Genomic DNA, 23,884 nt, shown 5'->3' on the forward strand with positions numbered 1-23,884 from the left:
TATTTGGCTTCCATTTATAGGCTGCAATATGCAAATACTTATAGAAACTTAAGTCTGTTTATTAACAAGCATTGCAATTTTTATATAGATCATGTCTTAGCATATTTCTTTATCAAATGCTATCCATTATCTCAAAATGGAAATAATGACATTTAAAAGGATTTCTCATAGATAAGTTCAAAAGATATATATATATATATATATATATATATATATATATATATATAATTTTAAAATAAAAAATCGCCCCACTCTATTATAAATACTTAATGGAGTTCTATATAAACCTCTGTGTATACCCACTTCATGGAATGTAAGCACCTCAAGCACAACTGGACAGAATTATTTGAACATATCTCCCAAAGAGTAAGATTTTTACAAAGCTGTATAAACAAGTCTATTAATGCTTTTTGTTTAGATAAAACCCAAAGTACAGCAGTTGAGAGCCTGGTGAGCAAGCAGGACAGGCACATTTTCACTTATATCTTAGAGGAGAGTACAGTCATCAGAAGGTAAGTTGCATGGTGGAGTAGGAATAAAAAATTTAGAAAATGAGGTGAAAAGGAAATTCTAGTGGTATTAAAAAAAAAAAACAGGAACTGTGAAAAACAGAGCAAAAAATTGAACCATGGATCATGGTAAAGGAAAAACATTTGCTATACAAAGAAGAAAAATGGGATTATTTCTCCAAGATCAAAACAAATATTTTTATGCAACTTTTAAGGCAAAGTAAAACAGGCAGATAGTCACAAAGCACTAAGTCAACTAATATTAAGTAAACTAAATGCCCTAAGGTCCACTTGACAAAATTAACTCAATAACTGGGACCAGCTGCAGCCAATCTAAGAGCTCAGGAGCAAGGCACTGGTGAGCTATAGAATTAGTGGATAAAATCAGCCTGTAGTTATGAATGGCTACTTTGCCAGAGCTAGATGTTAAGTGCTTCAGTTGTTTTCCATCCAGAGAAAAGATGTAAAGCTTGAGGCAGAAAATACAATAAAAGTTGCAGATGTTTGTAGGTCTGATTTTTTCACACAATGCAAATGGACATTTGCATTAAGACTACTCAGCTTGGTTTCAGGCTTCTTCCTTGGGTATGGAGAGAAGATTGAGAACAGGAGGGGAAGATGCTTTATTTCAGAAGAAAATTTTTTCCTGGGATGACTTTAACTCAGGTGTCTAAGCAAGACATATAAACTAAAGACCAAAGCCTCAGTTTCATCACTTATATAATGAAGACATTAAGATTAGGGACTTCCCTAACAGAGTTGCTGTTTTTATTTTTTATTTTTTTAAATTTTTTTTTCTAATTTGTTATATATGACAGCAGAATGCATTACTATTCATATTACACATATAGAACACAATTTTTCATATCTCTGGTTGTATACAAATATATTCACACCATTCATGTCTTCATATATGTACTTAGGGTAATGATTGCCCCCTCCCTTCCACTCCCTCCCCTTTTGCCCTATCTAGAGTTCATCTAATCTTCCCATGCTTCCCCTCCCAACCCCACTATGGAATCAGCCTCTTTATATCAGAGAAAACATTTGGCATTTATTTTTCTGGGTTTAGATAACTTTATTTAGCATTATATTTTCCAACTCCATCCATTTACCTGGAAATGCCATAATTTTATTCTCTTTTATTGCTGAGTAATATTCCATTGTGTGTGTATGTATATATATACATACACACACACACATACATACATACCACAATTTCTTCTTCTCAGCAAAAGAAACAATCAGTGAGGTGAATAGAGAGCCTATAGCTTGGGAGCAAATTTTTACCACTTGCACATCAGATAAAGCACTAATCTCTAGGGTATATAAAGAACTCAAAAAGCTAAACAACAACAACAACAACAACAACAAAAAACAACAAGTAACACAATCAATAAATGGGCCAAGAAATGCACAGACACTTCTCGGAAGGTGATATATAATCAATCAACAAATATATGAAAAAATGTTCAACATCTCTAGAAATTAGAGAAATGCACATCAAAACTACTCTAAGATTTCATCTCACTCCAGTCAGAATGGCAGCTATTAAGAATACAAATAACAGTAAGTCTTGTCTTGGATGTGGGGTAAAATGGTGTGGCCAATCAGGAAAGTAGTAGGGAGATCACTTGGAAAACTGGGAGTGGAACCATCTTTTGACCCAGTCTATACCCAAAGGACTTAAAAACATCATACTACAGGGACACAGCCACATCAATGTTTAATGCAGCACAATTCATAAAAGCTCAACTGTGGAACCAACCTAGATGCCTTTCAATAGATGAATGTGGTATATATAAACACAATGGAATATTACTCAGCAATAAAAGAGTTGCTGTTTTTAATGAGAAAAAATGGAGAACACAGCATATATACATTACACAGATATATCTATCTGGCATATACAAGAAGTTCAGAAACTATCAGCTATTAGTATTATTACTAGAATTTTCCAAGGGAACAAATAAGCTTGTGGATTAGAAGGGAATAAGCTATCATAAATTTTTTCTCCCTCCCCCAGTTTTCTTCAGGAAAGCTTTTTAAATAATATTAAATAGTATGGGACTGAGGAACACCTTTTCTTCACAATTAGATTGCTGACAAGGAGAGAGAAGGAAAAGGGTTGTAACAGGTGGACAGAAGGTGTCGGTGACTTCAGGCAGATTTGTAGATCTGTCACACACAATGGAAAGAGAGACTGACACACAGGAAAACCTTCAAGAAGACTTTGCAGATTGCCCTGAACTCTGCTTGATGGTGAAATAAAAGTCTTACTGACATGAATGTACTGAGTAAAAATCTAAAGAAGAATTTGTGGTGGTTGGTGGTAGGAGTCACTAAATTCACTTGAATTCAATAAACATAAAGTCAGTCATTTCAATGGGGATGCTTATAAAGAAAAAAGCAAAATAAAACAAAACACAACAGTGCTTGAGGAGTTCATGTTCTTGGGGGGAGGTTTGAGACAGATAACAATACAGGGCAATAGAATAATAGCACAGGTTGAATGTTCCTTATCTGAAAAGCTTGGGACCAGAAGTGTTTCAGATTTTGGATATATGTTTTTTTTTTTTTTTTTTTATATCTCAGAATACACACACACACACACAAACATATATTACAATATCTTGGGTACGGGACTCAAGTAAAAATACAAAATTCAATTATATTTTATATATACCTTATAGACATAACCTGGAGGTAATTTTATGCAGTATTTTAAATAATTTTGTTCATGATATAAAATATCATGGTGTGGAATTTTATACTTGTGGCATCATCATGACATTCAAAGAGTTTCAAATTTTGGAGCATTTCAGATTTCCAGATTGTAGGTGATCAACCTATAGTAGTAGCAATAGTAGGTGAGACCCTGTCTCTAAATAAAATACAAAATAGAGCTGGGGATGTGGCTCAGTGGTCAAGTACCCTGAGTTCAATACCCATAACCAAAAAAAAAAAAAAATTGGCACACTGGGAAGCAGTGTGCCAATTGGCTTCTGGGTATTAAAACATGCATGCATTTCTACAAAATGTATAAACAAATAGTTCATATCACCTCTCTCTTAGAAGTAAACTCTTGCCTAGAGAGGTTATGAATTTGTCCAGCATCATATCATTCATGTAAAATAGAGTCAGGACTGAAACTGGATCTTTTGCACTCCAGAGAAGAAGTCCTTGGTCACTTTGACATGCTGTTTTCAAAGCTGAGGTAGCTTCTGATGTGATTCCGAGGAAGAGGAAGAGGGCACAGGATCAGGAAGGGAAGCTAGGATCAGGAAGCTTTTCCTGAAGGAGGTAGCATTTGAGAAGGGCCTCTGATGGGCAAATGGGTTTTCCGTCAGAAAATGTAGGTGAGGGGATGGAGATGGCACACACAGGAGAGAAAGCCCTCTGCATTGAGGTACTGAACCAGGATCCTTTTGGACATAAAGATAGGCTATGATAATAGAGAAGAAGGGGAAGAAGGGGAGGAAGAGAGAGAGAGAGAGAGAGAGAGAGAGAGAGATAGATAGATCAGATTGAAACATTAGCTTAAGATCAAATATCAGAATAGTATGTCAAATCCCATGCTGGAACATTCATACTTAACTTTATAGAAAATTGTGTCACTAAAGGTTTTGGAACTAAAGAATAGTGCAATAAATGTCATGGATTAGAAATATCTCTGTGGAAGTTAAATATGGGATCAGCTAGAAACTGAAAAGATAAGGGAGTCTGGAGGAGGCTAACTAGGGTCAATAGGGATTAGGGAATGAGGTGGAGTCAGGAATGAGGGACAGTCTTTCCCACATATTGCTTGGTATTTAAAGAGAAACCAAGTATAAGTTGTAGAAAAAGTACCAAAGAGAAATTACTTGTTTCACTGTCTCCTTAAAATAAATTCAGCAATGATTCATAGGTCAAGTATATTAAAGGATTCTTTGGAGGAATCCCTTTAAATGTTATTGTTCTTTATTGAATGAGGATGTTTTTGTCAATAATGGGTGAGTTTACAGTTGTAATCATGATTTATGGAACAATTTTTTGTACCCAGTCAGTATTTCATTTAATAAATATTCCCCCATTGTATTCCAAAATCTGTATTAGGTGTCAGAAATCCTTTGGAGGATGTGTAGTCTTGTTTGGGAGAACAAGTATTTACAATAAACTATAATACATGTAATACTGATGATAATCATTATAATAGCAATTCATGTTTATCTAATATTTTGTTTAGTTGCCTGTATATGTCTTACTTAATCTTCATAAAAATCTATGCAATCATGATAATACTTTTCATATGAAGAAAACATTTTAAAGAGGTTAAATAATTATTCCAATATTGTAAAAGTAATAAGTAGTAGAGCCAGTGCTCAAAAGCAGTTCTTCTCTAAATCTAAAGGTTTTAGAACTAAGGAATGGTTTGAAAAGTACTATGATCTAGAACACATTATCCAGTAGTAATATGCTGATCCAACTGAGGGAGGAGTTAGGAGGTCACTTAGCTGAGAGGTAATAAAGACTTGAGCAATGACTATGGGATGAGGTAGGTTCAACGTATTTGGGGATCATTCTGCAAACCATTTACTTGCCATTTGTCTGGTATGAAAGTAGGCCCAAGGTCCTATGCTGGGCTAAGCTCTGTGGGTCTTCTGTGTTTCCCTGCCCCAGCTGGATAGGGACCCTGAACTCAGCTGCAAGGGGCTTCCTATTTCACTTTTACAGTTTTTCATCATCTCATACCAGCTAGAGCCAATATTCTCTGGGAGAATTGTCACCTCCAAACTTTCCCCGGTTAGCTGAGCATTTCATATATAAAGGTCACTCTCATCCTTTCCCACCCCAGAGTGTGTAAGTGCTGGGACTTTGTCCTCACTCTGTGTTCTGAATTTCTCTGAAACTGATTTCAGCAGGGCTTCTCCTATACTGGTGCTTCTCCTAGCCATGGTTATGTAGCTAAAATAAAACATGAAGGAATCAGCATACAATAGGGAAAGTTTGAACCAACAGATTTATAGAAAGAGTGGAAGGTGTGGATTGGATTGTTACTTAATTGTTCTGAATTACAATTCCTTAACCTATGAAAGGTGATAGTGAGAAACTCATGCAAAAGACTGTTTTGATAATCAAAGTATACTTAAATATATATCTTTTAATTTTAAAATCTATTTTTAAAATTTCCTATGTTCTAATTCTCTCAATTACCTGCACCTGGAGAAAGCTTGGCTGATTTTTCCCTTGCAGCCATAAACAAAACAAATTGTTCACTGCATGATGGATATCTATGTAGCATCTAGCCAAGATGTTGGCAAACTTTTCAAAAAGCTAATGTTAAAAAAGTGAAATTAAGGCTGAGATAGGAGGGTTGTAAGTTCAAGACCAGCCTTAGCAACTTAGTGAGGCCCCAAGGAACTTAATGAGACCCTGGCTCATAATAAAAAACAAATAGGGGCTGGGGATATGGTTCAGTGATAAAGCACCCCTGGGTTCAATCCCAGTACCAAAAAATAAAAAATAAAAAAAATCAAATAAATAAATAAATAATAGATAAGTAGATAAATAAATAAATAAATAAATAAATAATGGATAGATAAATAGATAGATAAATAAATAAATAAATAAAAATGAAGCCAAATAGAATAAGGGTATGACAAGTATGACACTCATTATTACTACCTCTATAAAACAATCTTATCAAAATTCTAAAAAGATGGAGAATTTCTGTACCCAGATTCTAATATCAAAGAACTCATTAATCAAGAAAACAATCTAAATAAAGAGTAATTATGGTCATGTGGCCATAAATTATAAGTTTGATGAGAATCCTCACATTAAAGCATTGTGATAAAGGATGATCACCATTTTTTAAGAAGCTAATTTCATGCAAATCAGCACTTATTAGTAACTGAATTTAATGAAAAGAATACATTGGCTGAATTAATGAATGACCATCTATTTCAGCAGCATTACCTTCTAATGTTAAAATCAACCAACTATTAAATATGAAATTATCTTCTTTATGCCAAATTTGAAGCAACTTTAGGGAAAATGATCATGATGGTAATAACAATAATATGGGCTGAATACCTCTCATTCAGAAATCTGAAATTTGAAACTTCTTGCATGCTGATATCATGCTCAAAGGAGTTTGGATTTTGGAGCACTCTGTATTTCTGATTTTTGATTAGACATGCTCGGCTAGTAAAGTCTATGTAAATATTCCAAAATATATAAAAAAAAATCCTCTAAATTCTGAGGCACTTTTGGTCCCAAGCATTTTGGATAAGAGATATTAACCTGTAACAGAGATAATTGTTACAAGAATAGTTGTAGCAACAGCAACAAATATTCACACCACTCAACTGGACCAGAACTCTGCTGAAAGCACTTTACATGTGTTGAGTTAATAGATGTAAAATTTACATCTAAGAATATAATAAATCTGCATACCTACCATCTGAAGGTTTAAATAATAACTCCATTTTACAGACCAGAAAGCAAGGCAAAAAAGATGAGTAAGTTACCTAAGCTTATGGAACTAGTCAGCAGATAGTCTGAGATTTGAATCTAGGGAATACCTGAGGCTATAGTATTGAAAATCAGAACAAAGAAAAGGAAGTTCTGGTAAACATGGTGAAACTAACTTCACATAATGAGTCACATTCATTAACAACATGAAAAATTTCTAGTGGATGGACTGGATTCATTTTATATATGTCAAGTAAAATATTGCAAGATTGTTCAAACACAATAAAGAAAAACACTCAACCACAATGAAGTCTCAAGTGCTCATTTAAACTGCTGTGCAAAAGAAGGAGAAATAATTAAGAAATTCTGGTTGCAGAAGATTATTGGAAGGATTGAGGATCATTCATATATGTTTATCAGTAAAACCTCATACCTTATGTAGAAAATGGGTAAAAAGGAATAATTGAATAATTTTAGAACTGGGACATGCTTTACCCCACAATTTTACTAATCTTGATCTTTCCTGTAAAATAAGAACAATTAAAAATTGTTAAAGAAACCAATATCAAATTTAAATAAATAAAAACATTCTATTTGCATAAAGAAAATACCTCAGTGCACCCTTAATTTTTGGCGATGTTAGTAGTTCTGTCTGCACACCATTCATAACTTCTCTGTCTTCTAAGTTCTGCGTAGAATCCTGTAGTGAAACAAACCCATAAGCATGTGGATGTTGCACATATAGACTGAGTATTTGAATAAAATGTATCAACATGGGAGAGTAAAATGTTTTACTCTGAATATAGACAGTATGTTCCAATTTCTTTGAAGACTGGAAACAGGTGTTAATCTTTTCAGTGCTTTCAATGTGCTTTTCTTTCTCATTTGATTTCTGAAATGCTCAAATGGCCCATTCACATGAAGCAATATGTTAAGAACTCTGGAATATATCATTTAGCTTCCTGCTACTCAATTATAGTCTCTTGGAATTGTGCTTTAAACCAGCGTGGGAAAGGAGTACCAAAGGGAAGGCTCCAGTGACAGGTGGAGAGAGATGAGTTGTAAAGTGCTGTACTTTGCGTACACCTCCTTACAACACTAACATGTAAAGAAAATGAATTCCCGAGGAAAGGCCACTTGGAAAAGTCACTGTTCTCAAAAGTGTGTGGGAACATTGCAGGAAAAAGAAATCTGGAGGGCTGGTTGTGGCTCAGTCGTAGAGCGCTTGCCATGCGTGTGAGGCGCTGGGTTTGATCCTCAACACCACATAAAAATAAATAAATAAAATAAAGATATTGTGTCCACCTACAACTAAGAAATGTTAAAGAAAAAAAAAAAGAAATCTGCAGTTTCTGTCATGAGATGGATTTTGAGGATGACCTGTACTAGAGAGAAACTAAACTGACCACTTAATTTCTAAGCGACAAACACTTCCATTACAGAGAGGCAAGAAGATCAGGAAGGGACACCAGGATGGAGTCACTTTGCACCATAGGAAAAGGGGCAAACCTTCATCTGATGCTACCACAAGAAGTGGAGGACAGATTCTAGAAGGCATGCCTGAGGTCAATTCTTTTTTATGAAAGACATTAGTTCTTTGGTAGGCTCCTAGAGCTACTCTTTAACCATCACTCTCTTTAAAGGAAGAGTCTAATGTTAGTTTTAGAATCTATTTTCACTGAAATGACAAAACACATGGAGAAAGATCCATGTCAAAATCTCACACCTAAAAGATGGCTTTTATGGTTATGGATGTATAATTCCAACAAAACATGTCAGAGAATATATGAACTTAAGAGGTTGGAATAAGCAATTTAGGTTAATATCTTTTTAAAAAAATTTTTTTTAAGTTGTCAATGTACATTTATTTTTGTTTATTTATTTATATATGGTGCTGAGAATTGAACCCAGTGCCTCACATGTGGCAGGCAAGTGCTCTACTACTGAGCCACAAGCCCAGCCCTAGGTTAATATCTTGAAGAAAATATGGTGCAGAGTTTCAACTAGAGCACTTTGAGGTAGTAGTGTACACCAATTTAAAAAATGTCTTTCATATTTAGACTGGTAGCAACATTTCATGTAAAAAACATTTCTGTGAAAAATTTCCATACTAGGTTTTTAAAAAATTATTTTTCTCCCCTCTAAAGGATTAAAGAAAGGAAAGAAAATTAAAAAAATATTAAAGAATGGTTCATAGCTTATGGTTCTAAATCTTAAAAGATGAATGTCTTTGAAAGCTTCCAAACGTTCATAGTATTATGAAGAGCTTGATAAATTCTTATAGAGAAAAGGAGACAGAATTGACCAGGTTATTAAAATATTCAGATTGTTCAAACATAAAATTTAACAAACTACTTGAATCTATGACTATCAAACATGTCAGGATATTTGAGGACCTCATTTTTGCCCAAGTTGTTAACTTTATCTGTCTGTCTCACACAGGAGTAAATTGGGTCTGGTTCTCTGTACATCAAACACATAATACAGAACTCAATGTATTCATTTTATAGTGCTCTGTAATAAATTATCCCCAAACTTAATGGATTAGAAAATAAACATTTATTGTTTGTCATAGTTTCTGTGAGTCACTTGAAAGTGGCTTAGCTGGGCAGTTCTGGAGCAAGATCTCTCACAAGTTTGAACTTAGGATGTCTGTGGGGCTGCAGCTACAATTTTCTATAAACCCTGATAGGGGCCTTAGGATCCACTTTTTTTTAAATTACTGCAGATATATTGAGATACAATTCACATTACATTAGGTCCCCATTTTAAAAGATACAATTTGGTGTTTCAGTATATTCAATTCTGCAACCATCAACACTAAGGTTAAAATATTTTAATGACTCCCAAAAGAAACCCCATGCCCATTAGCAGTTACTCTTCATTCTCCCCTCCCCTGATATTCACTGCCAATCGTTAATCTGCTTTATGACTCTAAGGATATGTCTATTTCTGATATTTCATATAAACGGAAACATGATTTTTTAATTAGAATATTTGCTAAGTCATCTATGTTGCAGCATATGTCAGCATTTCATGCCATTTTATAACCAAACAGGATTCCATCTTAGAAATTTGGTTTATCCATTCATCAACCACAATTGTAGTGTTCCCACTTTTGCCTAGTGTGATTTTACTGTGATTATTTGCATATGAGTTCTTGTATGGAAATGGTTTCAATTACAAGGAGTGAAATTGTTGGTTATGCAGTAACTGTATGTTTAATGTTTGAGGAATGGCTACACTATTTTCGGATATTCACATAAGGTGAAATTTCTATTAGAAATATATTAGGTGGGCTGGGGATGTGGCTCAAGCAGTAGCGTGCTTGCCTGGCATGCGTGTGGCCTGGGTTTGATCCTCAGCACCACATATAAACAAAGATGTTGTATCCGCCAAAAACTAAAAAATAAATATTAAAAAATTCTCTCTCTGTCTCTCTATCTCTCTCTCTTTAAAAAAAAAAAAAAGAAATATATTAGGTTCCAGTTTCTCTACATCTTTGACAAAACTTGTTATTTTCCTTTTTAAAAAATTTTAGCCATCTTAGTGGGTATGAAATGGCATCCTACTGTGATTCTGATTTACATTTCTTTAATGGCTGATGATGTGGAACTTCTTTTCATGTGATTGGCCACTTGTGTACCTCTACTGAAGAAATGTCTATTTGTCTTCTTTTCACTTTACTGATGGGTCCTTTAAAGCACAGAATTTTTTAATTTTAAGTCCAATTTATTTACTTTTTCTTTTGTTAATTGTGTTTTGGGGGTTGTATCTAAGAAACAGTGCCTAATACAGAGTCACATGGATTTATTCCTATTATCTTCTAAGAGTTTTATAATGTTAGCTATTAGTTTTAGGCCTATTATCATTTTGAGTTAATTTCTATGTATGCTATAAAGTAGGGTTTCAAACTCAATATTTGCATGTGCCAACATCAATCAGTTGTGCCAGTATCATTTGTTGAAAAAAATTATTTTTTCCCCATTTAGTGAAGCTTTTCCAAATTGCATGATGAAGAGTAACAAAATCACTCATATTCAAAAATTTATTCTCTCAACATCTGCATAACAACATCAAATGACTAACAACAAAAGCATTATTTCTGGTCTCTCAACTGCATTCTATTGATCCAAACTTACACAGTTTTGATTACTGTAGTTTTGTAGTAAGTTTTGAAATCAGAAGTGTAAGTCCTCCAAATTCATTGTTCTTTTTTCAATATTACTTCATTATTCTGAGACTCTTATATTTTTATATTAATTTTATAAGTAGCTTGTGAATTTCTACAATAAAAAACCAATGAGTTTTTATAGAGCCACAATGAATCTATAGATCAACTTGGAGAGCAATGTCATCTTAGCAATGTAAAAATTTCACAAACAGCTAACAGTGGCAGTCAATTAAGATAAATATCCTTTTTGGTTTTGTAATTTGGCTTGGATGTATATCCATATTGTGTCAAAGAAAAAAATTGGAATATTTGCTACAAAGTGTTAACTCTATTTTTTGCCTTATTGCTTCCTATTTCTATGTGAAACTTTCTTGTTGGTCCCTAACACCAGGTAGGAAAATACAAACTTTCTGGTTCAAATCAATATCATGTAAGGTTAAAGGGAGTGTTTTCTTCTAGTTCTAGTTAGGTGGTAAGTAAAGGTTCTGTTTATGTCAACAACATACTTGACACTCTGAGTATTTGGAAATGTCAACTACAATTTGAAAGCAATATTGGGCCAATCGCAATGTGATAATCTGCTCAAGGGTAATTCTGAACTGACTACACTTTTGGAATAATTATGTCAAAAACCACAGACTTAAAAAGGAACACACATTCACAGACTTACATGTCCAATACAGAAGTTCTACTATGTTAAAAGTAGCATCCAAAATTTATCACCTGCCACTGCTATCATAAAAGGGTGGGCATTATAGTGTATCGTATCAACTAACACGGCCGTGTTTGCCACTTGCCAAAATCATTTCTCCATGAGGCAGTGATGGAATCCTTTGGTATTCTCTGGAAATGGGGCAAGGTGGGCAGGTGTATAGGGCACCCTCCAAGGACATAAGGCCAGACTGCCTTCAATAGTACTGCAGCATCACAGTACTATAGAACTTTGTGGACCAAGGCAGCTTATCTCTTAACAGGGTACAGAAATTCTTTTTTTCCAAAAGTACAAAATAATTGACAGGCTATAATGTAAGAGTACTTAAGCTTTTCGTTCACTAAATTGCATGATGAACAGTCATGAAATCACACATATCCAAAATGAAAATATTTTTTTCCCTTATAGCTTATTAAAATAATTGAGAAAAATCTCTAAAATTATGACTTAAATTTGGAAGAAGGGCAAAAATAACTCTGATTATGAAGAACTGAAGGCATAAAAGCAACTCATGCTGAACAGCCTCCATATCTCTTCAACTTTAGATCTGAGGAATACTGTGTGATTGCAAATTTTCAAATTTCCCTCTGGAAGCACAATGGTTTTGGAAGCTCTATATTTATTTTTATTAATACAATTATTCTGATATCTATTTTTAATGTTTATATTTAATGGATGGATAAGATTAACTGCATAGAATAAATGAAGCTATTTCCACATTTATTTTGTCTCCATTTCAGCTCACACTCCAATCCATTGCTCTCTAATATTATAGTTCAGCAGAAGGTTGTGTATTCCACTGGACAGAGACCTTTCACATTGTCACTTACCACTTTTATCAGATCAAGGAACATATCATGTGTGACTCTCACAACAGACAAGTTTAATTACTACAATCTTCAAAAAGTGAACATTTTTAGCAACACTTTCAGGATCACGGGAGTATTTCTGACAGCCAGAATGGGGAGGTTTTAAACATCACTGCACTATTTTTAGATTTAAAATCAACACTTACATAAATATTCCCAAACCAATTAGCAGCAGCTGGAAAGTAAAGGTGTTTACATTGAGTTAGCACGGGTGCTAACAACTGCAAGAGCTCACAGTCTGCAAGAGAAGGGCCAGGCCCTGGAAGGGCACCCCTTGCTTTCCAGGGATGATGGTGATGTTGGCACCAGGCTATCATTTCATATTTCACAGTTGGCACAAGTTGGGGATTTCATATGGAAAAATGGAATATTCATTATGAAATATCATTGAATTATGAGTCTCCAAAGAAACTTAACACTCTTGATAAAAAATTTTGGAGGAAAACATTACCCATATTCTCATTGTGTTTCCCTGGTTGGCCATAGCTACAAAACAAAATTAAAAACAGTTTTATAGTTCAGTGTTTCACCTTAGAGATGAGAACCAAAATTAGACACCCTGTTTATCAATAGGAATCTCCCTTTGACTTACAGGTGGCAATATACAGCTTTGTTTCTCACTCCTCTCACATTTTTAGCCACACTTGAATCCATTTACCCACCAAGTTTTAAGTTATGTTTCAAAAGCTCAGGTGCATTTTAAAACAAGATTTGCATTCTAAAAAGTGAACTACAAGTTTCTTTTGAAACTGCACATGAATTTTAGAATGAGAGTAATAGAAACATTATACAGAGAAGATTTGAGAGAGAGGTTATATGCCTGGTGCTCATACATAAACATAATGTAAATTTTAAAATTAAAATTCTAGGCATAATTTCAGAATATTTGTTTTTACTTTTTAGAACAAAAATATCTGTGCTCAAGTAAAAACAAACTGCATTTGATATGCACACATATGAAATTAACATGCCTTTTAGTAGTCAAGCCCTGTTGTTCAAACCCTACCTAATATACATTCTTCACGCCGAGGGCAAAGCCTTGCTATGGGAAATCCTCCCATTGACTTTACCTGTCACCCCTCAATGTTCCAGCCTTTGCAATTTAATATGCTTATAATTTGCTGTACAAACACATATACTATTAGGCTTTATACCTGCATATCTAGAAATTGGCAAGTCAGTAATACAATTATTATGTATTACTATTATGATATCTATTTTTAATAATAATATAATAATAATGCAATTATTATAAAATGCTTATTTTAAAATGCTTAAGAATAAGGCCTGTGTTTTATTCATTTTTTCTTATGTCATAACAGTGATTTTCAAACTTTAGCATGGATCAGAAACACTGGGAGCCTCATGGAAACACAAATTTCTGGGACCCACCCCCAAGGTACGTATAGTGAGAAGCCTGACAGTCTGTAGGTCTAATAATTTCATTAGTCAAGGAATCATACTTTGAAAACCATTACCATATAATATCTAGTACAGAAATGAATTCTTTGGACAACATATTTTTTAAATGTATTATTTTTAGGTATATATAATAGTAGAGTACATTTTGAAAAATTATATATACATGGAATATAACTTAGGATCCCATTCTTGTGGTTGTACACGATGTGGCGTTTCACTGGTCATTTATTCATATAGGAAAGTTATGTCCAATTCATTCTGGGTCTTTCCCATTCCCATCACCCCCCTCCTTCCCTTCATTCCCCTTTGTCCAATCCAATTAACATCTGTTCTCCATCCTCCATTATTGTGTGTTAGCATCCACATATCAGAAAGAACATTTAGCCTTTGATTTGGGGGATTGGCTTATTTCATTTAGCATGATAGTCTCCAGTTCCATCCATTTACAGGTTAGTGTCATAATTTCATTCTTTATGACTGATTTATATTCCATAGGGTATATATACTACATTTTCTTTATCCATTCAGCTGTTGAAGGTCATCTAGGTTGTTTCCATAGTTTAGCTATTATGAATTGAGCTTCTGTGAACAGATGAGGCTGTGTCACTCTAGTATGCTGACTTTAAATCCTTTGGGTATATATGAAGGAGTGGGATAACTGGGTCAAATGGTGGTTCCATTCTGAGTTTTATGAGGAATCTCTATATTGCTTTCCAGAGTAGTTGCACCAATTTGCAGTCCAACCAGCAATGTATGAGTGAACCATTTTCCCCACATCCTCACCAACATTTACTGTTACTTGTATTCTTGATAATTGCCATTCTGACTGGAGTGAGATGGAATCTTGGTGCAGTTTTAATTTGCAGTTCTCTAATGCTAGAGATGTTGAATATTTTTTTTTTCATATGTTGGTTGAACATTTGTATTTCTTCTTTTGTGAAGTGCCTAGTCAGTTCCTTTGCCCATTTATTGATTGGGTTATTTGGGTTTTTTGGTGTTAAGTTTGTTGTGTTCTTTATATATCCTGGTGATTAATGCTCTGAGGTACAGGTGGAAACAATTTTCTCCCATTCTGTAGGTTTCCTCTTCATGTTCTTGGTTGTTTCCTTTGCTGAGAAGAAGTTTTTTAGTTTGAAACCATCCCATTTATTGATTCCTGATTTTATTTCTTGTGCTTGAGAAGTCTTGTTAAGGAAGTTGGTTCCTAAGCCAACATGATGGAGAGGTAAGCCTACATTTTCTTCTAGTAGATGTAGGGTCTGTCGTCTAATGTATAGTCAACTTCTTTAACAATATTAACTAGTCCAGGACAGTGAGGCTAATGAATTCAAAATTCTAATGACACAGCTCATTCTATAGCTATGCCAATGAAGATTCAGACAGGCGAAATGACCATAGCCTCTCACATGTTGTGACAGTGACAAAGCTAGAATTCAGAATTCTCTATTCAGTCATCTTTCTGAATACCATGATATGAACCATTGTTCACTTAGTGAATATAAACAAAAACTATAATAATGTCTTACACATACTTTACCTTCTTTTCAAAGATCTTAAAATGTTTCATATATAATTAGATACATATTCATAAAAATTCTAGGTGATTTCTTGGCATTCCTATTCCAATTTTGTGTATGAACATATTTAGGGAAAAGAGTCATAATTGTCCAGGATGAAAGTGTGGGTCTAAGAAAGAAAGAAGATTATTCAAGCCTCTGACTCCTAAAATTTAGATTTCAATACAAACATGTTTGCTATATTTATCTCATTCATATCTATCTATCTATCTATCTATCTATCTATCTAACAGATAAAGAATGGATACTCATTTGAACAAAGACGATTTGAAAAGCTTCCTTTCTGAAACAAACTGTCATTGCAAATATACTTCTTTGCTTTCTTGACATGTTGGCTTCTTGTACTTTAGGGAGTCTTCTTAAGGAAGTCAGTTTCTGAGCCGATATGTTGCAGTGTTGGGTCTACATTTTATTCTAGCAGATGCAGGGTTTCTGGTCTAATTCCTAGGTCTTTGATACACTTTGAGTTTTGTGCAGGGCAAGAGAGAAGGTTAAATTTCATTCTACTACACATGGATTTCCAGTTTTCCCAGCGTCTTCTGTTAAAAAGGCTATCTTTTCTTCAATGTATGTTTTTAGCATCTTTGTCTATTATCAGATAACTGTATTTATGTGGATTTGTCTCTGTGTCTTCTATTCTGTACCATTGGTCTTCATGTCTGTTTTGGTGCCAATGTCATGCTGTTTTTGTTACTATAGCTCTGTAGTATAATTTGAGGTCTGGTATTGTGATGCCTCCGGCTTCACTTTTCTCACTAAGGGCTGCTTTGGTTGTTCTGTGCCTCATTTTCCCAAATGAATTTCAGAATTGTTTTTTCTAGGTCTATGAAGAACTACATTAGAATTTTGATGGTAATCACATTTAATCTGTATAGTGCTTTTGGTAGTATGGCCATTTTGAAAATATTAATTCTGACTATCCAAAAACATGGGAGATCTTTTCATCTTAGTGTCTAATTTCTCTCTTTAGTGCTCTGTAATTTTCACTATAGAGGTCTTTCACCTCTTTTGTTAGATTTATTCACAAGTATTTTTTTTTTTTTTTGAGGATACTGTGAATGGGATAGTTTTTCTAATTTCTTTTTCAGTAGATTCCTCATTGGAGTATAGGAATATGACTGATTTATGGGTGTTGATCTTAAATACTGCTACTTTTTTGAATTCATTTATGAGTTCTAGATGTCTTCTGGTGGAGTTTTTTGGGTCTTCTAAATAGGATCATGTCATTGGTAAACAGATCATTTGAGCTCTATTTTCCTATCTGTATCTCTTTAATTTCCTTTTCTTGCCTAATTTCTCTGGTAGAGTTTCAAGGACAATGTTGGATAGGAGTAATGAAAGTGGGCATCTTTGTCTTGTTCCTGGTTTTAAAGGAAATACTTTGTTATTCTCTTTGGGTTTGTCATAAATAGCCTTGACAAAAATTTAGGTAATTTCTTCCTATCCCTAGTTTTTCTAGTGTTTTAAACATGAATGGGTGCTATACTTTGTTAAATGACTTTACTGCATCTATTGAGGGAATCATGTTGTGATTCTTGTCTTTAAGTCTATTTATGTGGTGAATTATTTTATTGATTGCCACATATTGAACCAAACATGTATCCCTAAGATGAAACATACTTGACTGTGGTACATTATCTTTTAAATGTGTTTTGGAATGTGGTTTGCTAGTGCCTTATTAATAATTTTTACATCTATGGTCATCAAGAGTATTGGTCTGAAGTTTTCTTTCTTTAATGTGTCTTTGTAAAGTTTTGGTATCAGGGTGATACTGGCTTTGTAGAATGAGTTTGGCGGTGTTCTCTCCTTTTGTATTTCATGGAATAATTTGAAAAGGATTGGACTTTGTTCTTCTTTAAAGGTCTGGTAGAACTCAGTTGAGAGTCGAATGGGATGGCATCAAATTAAAAAGCTTCTTCACAGCAAAGGAAACAACCAAGAACATGAAGACAGAGCCTACAGAATGGGAGAAAATTTGTGACACCTGGTCCTCAGGTAGGGCATTAATATCCAAGATATGCAAAGAACTCAAAAAAACTTGACACTATAAAAACAAATAAACCTATCAATAAATGGGCAGAGGAACTGAACAGGCACTTCCCAAAGAAGAAATACAAATGTCTAATAAATATATGAAAAAATGTTGAACATCTCTAGCAATTAGAAAAATGCAAATTAAATCTGCATTGATATTTCATCCCACTCCAGTCAGAATGGCAATTATCAAGATTAAAATTACAAGGATGTGGGGTAAAGGGTACACTCATACGTTGTTGGTGGGACTGCAAATTGTTGCAACCACTCTGGAAAGCAGTATGAAAATTCCTCAAAAAATTAGGACTGCAACTAATTGATAGGGGAATTACTGGGAACATAATTAGAACAAATTATATTCCATGTCTTTACCCAGCTATTCTACTTCTAGGTATATATACAAGGATTTAAAACAGGCATATTTCAGTGACATAACCACATCAATGTTCATGGCAGCACAATTCACAAAAACCAAGCTATGGAAGTAACCTAAGTGCCCTTCAACCAAAGAATGAATACTAAAAATGTGGTATAGGTACAGAGAAGAATGACTTTATGGCATTTGTTGGTAATGGATGACTCTGGAGATTTCCATATTATGTGAAATAAGTCAGTCCCCAAAAGTCAAAGGTCAAATGTTTTCTTTGATATATGGAAGCCAATCCAAAATAAGGGGGAGGGGCTGATAAGAAAAGAATAACAGAAAGATCAGTGGAGTAGAGAAAGGAGAGTGAAGGGAAGGGAGGAAGGTTTGGATAGGAAAAAATAGTGGAATGAATCTGACCTAACTTTCCTATGTACATATATGAATATGGCACAGTGAATCTCACCATCATGTACATACACAAGACACTAATTTAAGAAATAAACAACTTTAAGTAAATATCAGAAAGAACAGTAGAAAGAAGAAGGAAGAAGAAGGAGAGTGATAGGGGAAGTACTAGGAACTGAATTAGAACAAAAAATATTCCATGTCTTTATAATTATGTCAAAATGAATTCTATTGTCATGTGTAACTAAAAAGAATCAATAAAATAAAATGAGTTTTGACACCTAGGCATGACAAGTTAGAAGTAGAAGGAGGAGAGATGGTTCTTATTTGGGTTTGTCATTTAAAAGTTATTATGAGCTGGGGAAACTCACTTACATTCTCTATATCTCTAATTTTATCTCTGTGACAAGAAGGAAACAGATTAAAAGACTTTGGAAATGGTTTCTCGTTCTAAATTTATGATTAAATCATATATTTTATACATTTTGTCCTGATGTTTTCTAATTCTAACACATTATTGAAGCATACTTCTGTGTTCTAAAATTTATTAAACCTTTTTTTTTTTTTGTACCAGGGATTGAACTCAGGGGTACTTAACCTCTGAGCAATACCCCCACCTCTTTTTTACATTTTATTTTGAGACAGGGCCTCACTAAGTTACTGGGGTTGACTTTGAACTCCAACTGGGATTACAGGCATGTGCCACCATGCCTAGTTATTACAGCATTTTTATAATGAAAAAAAATTGACTTCTATGCAACTTTTGAAAACAAATTTATGGCATGAACTAAAGTGTATTTGAAATAAAACTAAAACTCTCTCTCTGTACCCCTATTTCCTTCTCACTTTTCTGTGATCATTTCTTGACTGTTTTCTTTCCTTCAAAGGTTAATAATTAGTACAACTAGAGCTCATTATCAAGATTTCCCAGAATTTTAATTTAGACTTGACAACTGGAAATTCTGAAAAATTCTTGACATTGCATACTCTTTACACATTTTACCTGCTGATTTTCTGCTTTGTTTATTTGTCTGGGTTTTGTTGTTACAAGTAGAGATTTACAAAGTGGCCTTGTAATACCATATATCAAAACATACCTTTTGTGTTAAAAAATAGGGGGTGCTCATTCTGTTTTATTTGTAATGTATGAGAGAACTAGATATATTAATCAACCTCCTCTAGTTATCAAAAATTAAAACCACTATTGATGTGAAGATCAGCATTTCATTGGCTCTGTCAGTCTTTCAACTCAAGGCCAACACTAGTGGGTATGCTGCTGCCAAGCTCATGGCTGCTTTCAAACCTTCAGAGCTGTAGAAGTGCAGTGTAGCAATGTAATTCTGCTACCCTGTTTTACATTTGCTCTTTCTCATATTCAAATAACACATTAGAATGGTGCTTAAGAAAGAAGCATCTTTTCAAGGATAAGACTGAGGCATACATGTTTACCATCACCATTTCCATTTATAAGTGGATTATTTCACCCACCCAGTTACAGCAGCATTTCCCCTAGTTTTTGTCTTTTTTTTTTTTTGTATCATAAAATATACTAAAACTGCTTGAGCTCAATGTTCAGGTGTCCCAAGATAATGTTGCTTATTTCTGAAAGGGTGAAGATATTGACCAGTGTAGCCACTCCCATAAGGGTCTGTTTCTGATCATGCCAGCACCATAGAATGCAAGATCAAATATATTGTAAATTCTTTAATCTATTTAAACTGCAGCATCTTTTCAAATATTTAAAATCCAGGCACCCAAGAGATACTGAATGTTCATAATAGGTTTAATAAAAATAAAGTTAAAACTGTTAAAGACTAAGGCCCTAAGGCCTTATTTGTAATTACATATCATCACCCAAACCTGGTAAATATAAAAATGCTTGAGGAAGTTGGGACAATTCAGAAATTACAAAAATACTTCTAGCTTAATCACTTGTATTTTGCTGGCTGAAATGCATTTTAATCAAGTTTGGCTACAGCAAATGTACCATATAATATTTAAGCAAAGCTATATAATGCCCAGGTTTGGTTAGGAGAGAGTAAAGAGGGGGAAAAAAAGACACATTATCAAAGAAACCCTTTTCATTTGCACACATACTTCACTCACGCAGACACAGGCTCACTTCCCTGCTGATCTTCCTACAATGATCTTTTCTATGAAAATGTGCTGCAAAAAATTTTGAAGTCACAGAACAATTCCATAGAAGTTTCAGGAAAGGAAGAAAAAAAAAGAAGTAAAAAAGCATGCCGATTTGTATGTGCACTAAGATCAGCAGTAGTAGAGCATTTAAATTTTTTTTTTCCCTTAAAATTTAGAAAATCAAAAGTCTACGTTGGAAAATCCTTTAGGATTATCAGATGGAGAATCACTTACTACCATCTTGGTTCATGAATAAGGCATATTCAGGACTTCCTGAAAAGTCTTTCTTGTTGCCAACACTCTGTAAGCATCTCCCTCTCTTCTCATCCAGCCCAGAGCTGCCCTCTTCCTGCCACGCGCACACATTCCTGTCCTATGACCTCCGTATATCTTTCCACACAATCGTCTAGCCATTCACTTTGTCATTCTTGCATTTCACTTCCTGCCACATTTATTGGAAGCTTCTGGTTTTAAAAACTATTTCATTAGCTTATAAGACCTACTAAAAATAAACAATTTGGGAAAGGATTTTCTGAGACAACCTAAAATGCACTTGAAGCAAAGCCTTACCATGACATATGTGAAGAATGAGGAACATCAGGAGAGGCACAAGACCCTGTATGGAGGGAAGACATGGGGTGGTCCAGAGCCGCCACATCATCTTGGGTGCTTACGGCATGTGGAAACACAGCTTGAAATGAGGTGCAGATTCTCAACTGCTGAGAACAGCTGCAGTCATGGGTAGCAGTCAGCAAAAAAGGTTTGTTTATAAAGCAAAGATATAAAAACAGAGTCGGGAGAGATCCTGTAAAAGTAGCTAAAACCAGACTGGAATATATTCTGATCACATGTAGAAGCCACCATGTACTTCTGTATAAACGTCTTCTACTTAAAACTCATTACACTGTTTGAGGGGTCGGGAGAAGCACTATACCATTAAAAGGACTCCATTAGTTTTCAATAGCTAAAATGTCAGCTGGAAGAAGGCAAGGGTCTTTATTTGTTGTGTCCACTGATAAATCAGTGTCTAGCATAGAATGGATGCTCAACAAATATCTATATACACCAGCTGTCTAGAGCACCCTTGCTTGCCTGGCCAGTACCTATTCATCCTTTCATGCCTCACTAGGTATGGGACACTTTCTCCCAGAGTGCTCTGCATAGACAAGAGTCTCTGTCTTCAGGACCACCTTCCTGCCATGTGCAAGTTCAGTCATTTCATTGATCTCAGGGAGGGCAAGGATTCTTTCATGTTGGCTGCCTTGTTCATTGTATTAAGATCCTTGGGGTGGGGACTGTGTCTCATCTGACATTCAATTCCTGTTACTTGGCACTGTCCTGAAATACAACAAATATTCCACTTCAGAGGCATGTTTACTAGGTAGAAACCTTTCCCTTTAAGAGTCTTAGGAAATTTTCAATATGCGCCCTCCCCCCCAAAAAAAATGATGTAAAGTACTACGCTAGACTCAATGCACAGGATATTATGCTAGACTCTATGGGGGAAGATTCCAAGATGAATATGACACTGTCTTTGCTTTCAAAGCTGCAAGCTAGGGGGAACCATTGCCAGAGGCATCTCTGGCCTGAAAATCTAAAGTACCATTGAAAGCTAATCTTTATTTATGGATTGAAATAATTGAAGTAAAAAAGAATGCACTGATTTTTACCTTGCTGGTTATGTTTCTTTATATATGCTCTTATATTTTATTTATTATACTATAATTTAAAATGATTTTCATTATTTATAAAATGTATTTAAACAATATTTAAAACCATCCAAGTTCCACAGTCCCTGGGAGCTTGCATTAATCAGGCTCTTGGCAGCTGCGAAAGGAACCTTACCATGCTGAAACCTCCAGATCCTGAACCTCCACCCTGGAGATTATTGATCAGGGAGGGAACCTTTCATGTGAGGCAGGACTGTGGCCAAGTCCCACCACCACAGAAAGATTGTTTTGAACTTCTTGCTCAACATTCCTCTCCTCTTCCAGCCCTCTCTCGCCCATCCACAGTTAAGTGAAAACAACTCTGAGGCCAACTGACCTGTCCACAGCTCCCCTCTCAGCAGCTCCTTGCCTTCAGTAGGGTCTCACCTCCCAAATGCCTCCAAATCCTTCTCCCTCACCAATTATAAGCATGCCCTAGATGCATCCAAAAGCTCCAGAATGTTTCAAAGATTCTCTCTGCTCCCTTGATATGAGTGAGAGACAACTTTCTCAGTGAAACCGCATCCTCAGCAACTGTATGAAGGGTGATGTGTTCTTCTTCCGCAAGCTACCAATACCCACCCTGGGCTGCTCCCCGCTGGGGGTTTTTCTGTTCCCCCTTTTGGAGGTGACATCATTCTGCCTCATCAATCCTCTCCCAAGTCTCTACCTGTCCTCTCCAAGTTAACTCCTCAGTGTTTCCCCTGTTCCATCATCCCCCATCCTGCTCTTCTCACACCATCCTGGGTGACTTGCACCAGACCTTAGACCCTGACCCCATCCAGTGCCTTCTTTCTTTAATAGCATTTGGGCTTGGAAATTAACTCAAAGCAAAATCAAATGTAGAAAACCAATGCAAGTGTTCCTGAGTAGACCCTGAGTATTTTTTTTTAATATTTGTTTTTTAGTATTTGGCAGACACAACATTCTTTTTGTGTATGTGGTGCTAAGGATCGAACCCGGGCCGCACGCATGCCAGGCAAGCGCGCTACTGCTTGAGCCACATCCCCAGCCTGACCCTGAGTATTTAGCTAAGAGATAATCTTATTTTCATTATATATATATATATATATATATATATATATATATATATATATATATATATATATATATAATTTTTGTTTCTTTTTGGTGCTGGAGATTGAACCCAGGGCACTCTGCTCTGAGCTACACACACCCCATTTTTTTTTTTATAAAAAAAATTGAGATAGGTTTCTAATAAATGGCCAAGACTGGCCTAGAATTTGCATTCTTTCTGTCTCATTTCCCATAAATAGCAAGGAGTACATGTGTGCAACACTGTATCTAAGCTAAGAGAGTTCTAGAGAATCAAGATACATCATCAAATGAGAAATACCAAAGCTGACAAACCATGAGCCAAACAGGGTTCATTCAGTTCACAAAGCCTTACTTATGGAGGGTTCCCTTTGTGCCAAGCATTGTGCAAAGTGTTGGGGACATTTTGCTTTAAAGAGCTCATTCTGTGGAGTGGAAAACAGAGTCTGGAGAGA

General features: G+C 35.1%; 1 protein-coding gene across 1 annotated transcript in view; it reads right to left on the reverse strand.

Annotated features, from left to right (window-relative positions):
- Pard3b (par-3 family cell polarity regulator beta) overlaps positions 1-23,884 on the reverse strand; it is a 978,419-nt gene that overhangs the window by 465,204 nt on the left and 489,331 nt on the right. Inside the window, exon 5 of the mRNA XM_076865584.2 lies at positions 7,577-7,665. Within this exon, the coding sequence (XP_076721699.2) occupies positions 7,577-7,665 (89 nt within the window). The remainder of the gene's footprint in view (positions 1-7,576; positions 7,666-23,884) is intronic.

Source organism: Callospermophilus lateralis, chromosome 9, assembly GCF_048772815.1.
Source record: "Callospermophilus lateralis isolate mCalLat2 chromosome 9, mCalLat2.hap1, whole genome shotgun sequence".
In the NCBI taxonomy this organism is placed as follows: domain Eukaryota; kingdom Metazoa; phylum Chordata; class Mammalia; order Rodentia; family Sciuridae; genus Callospermophilus; species Callospermophilus lateralis.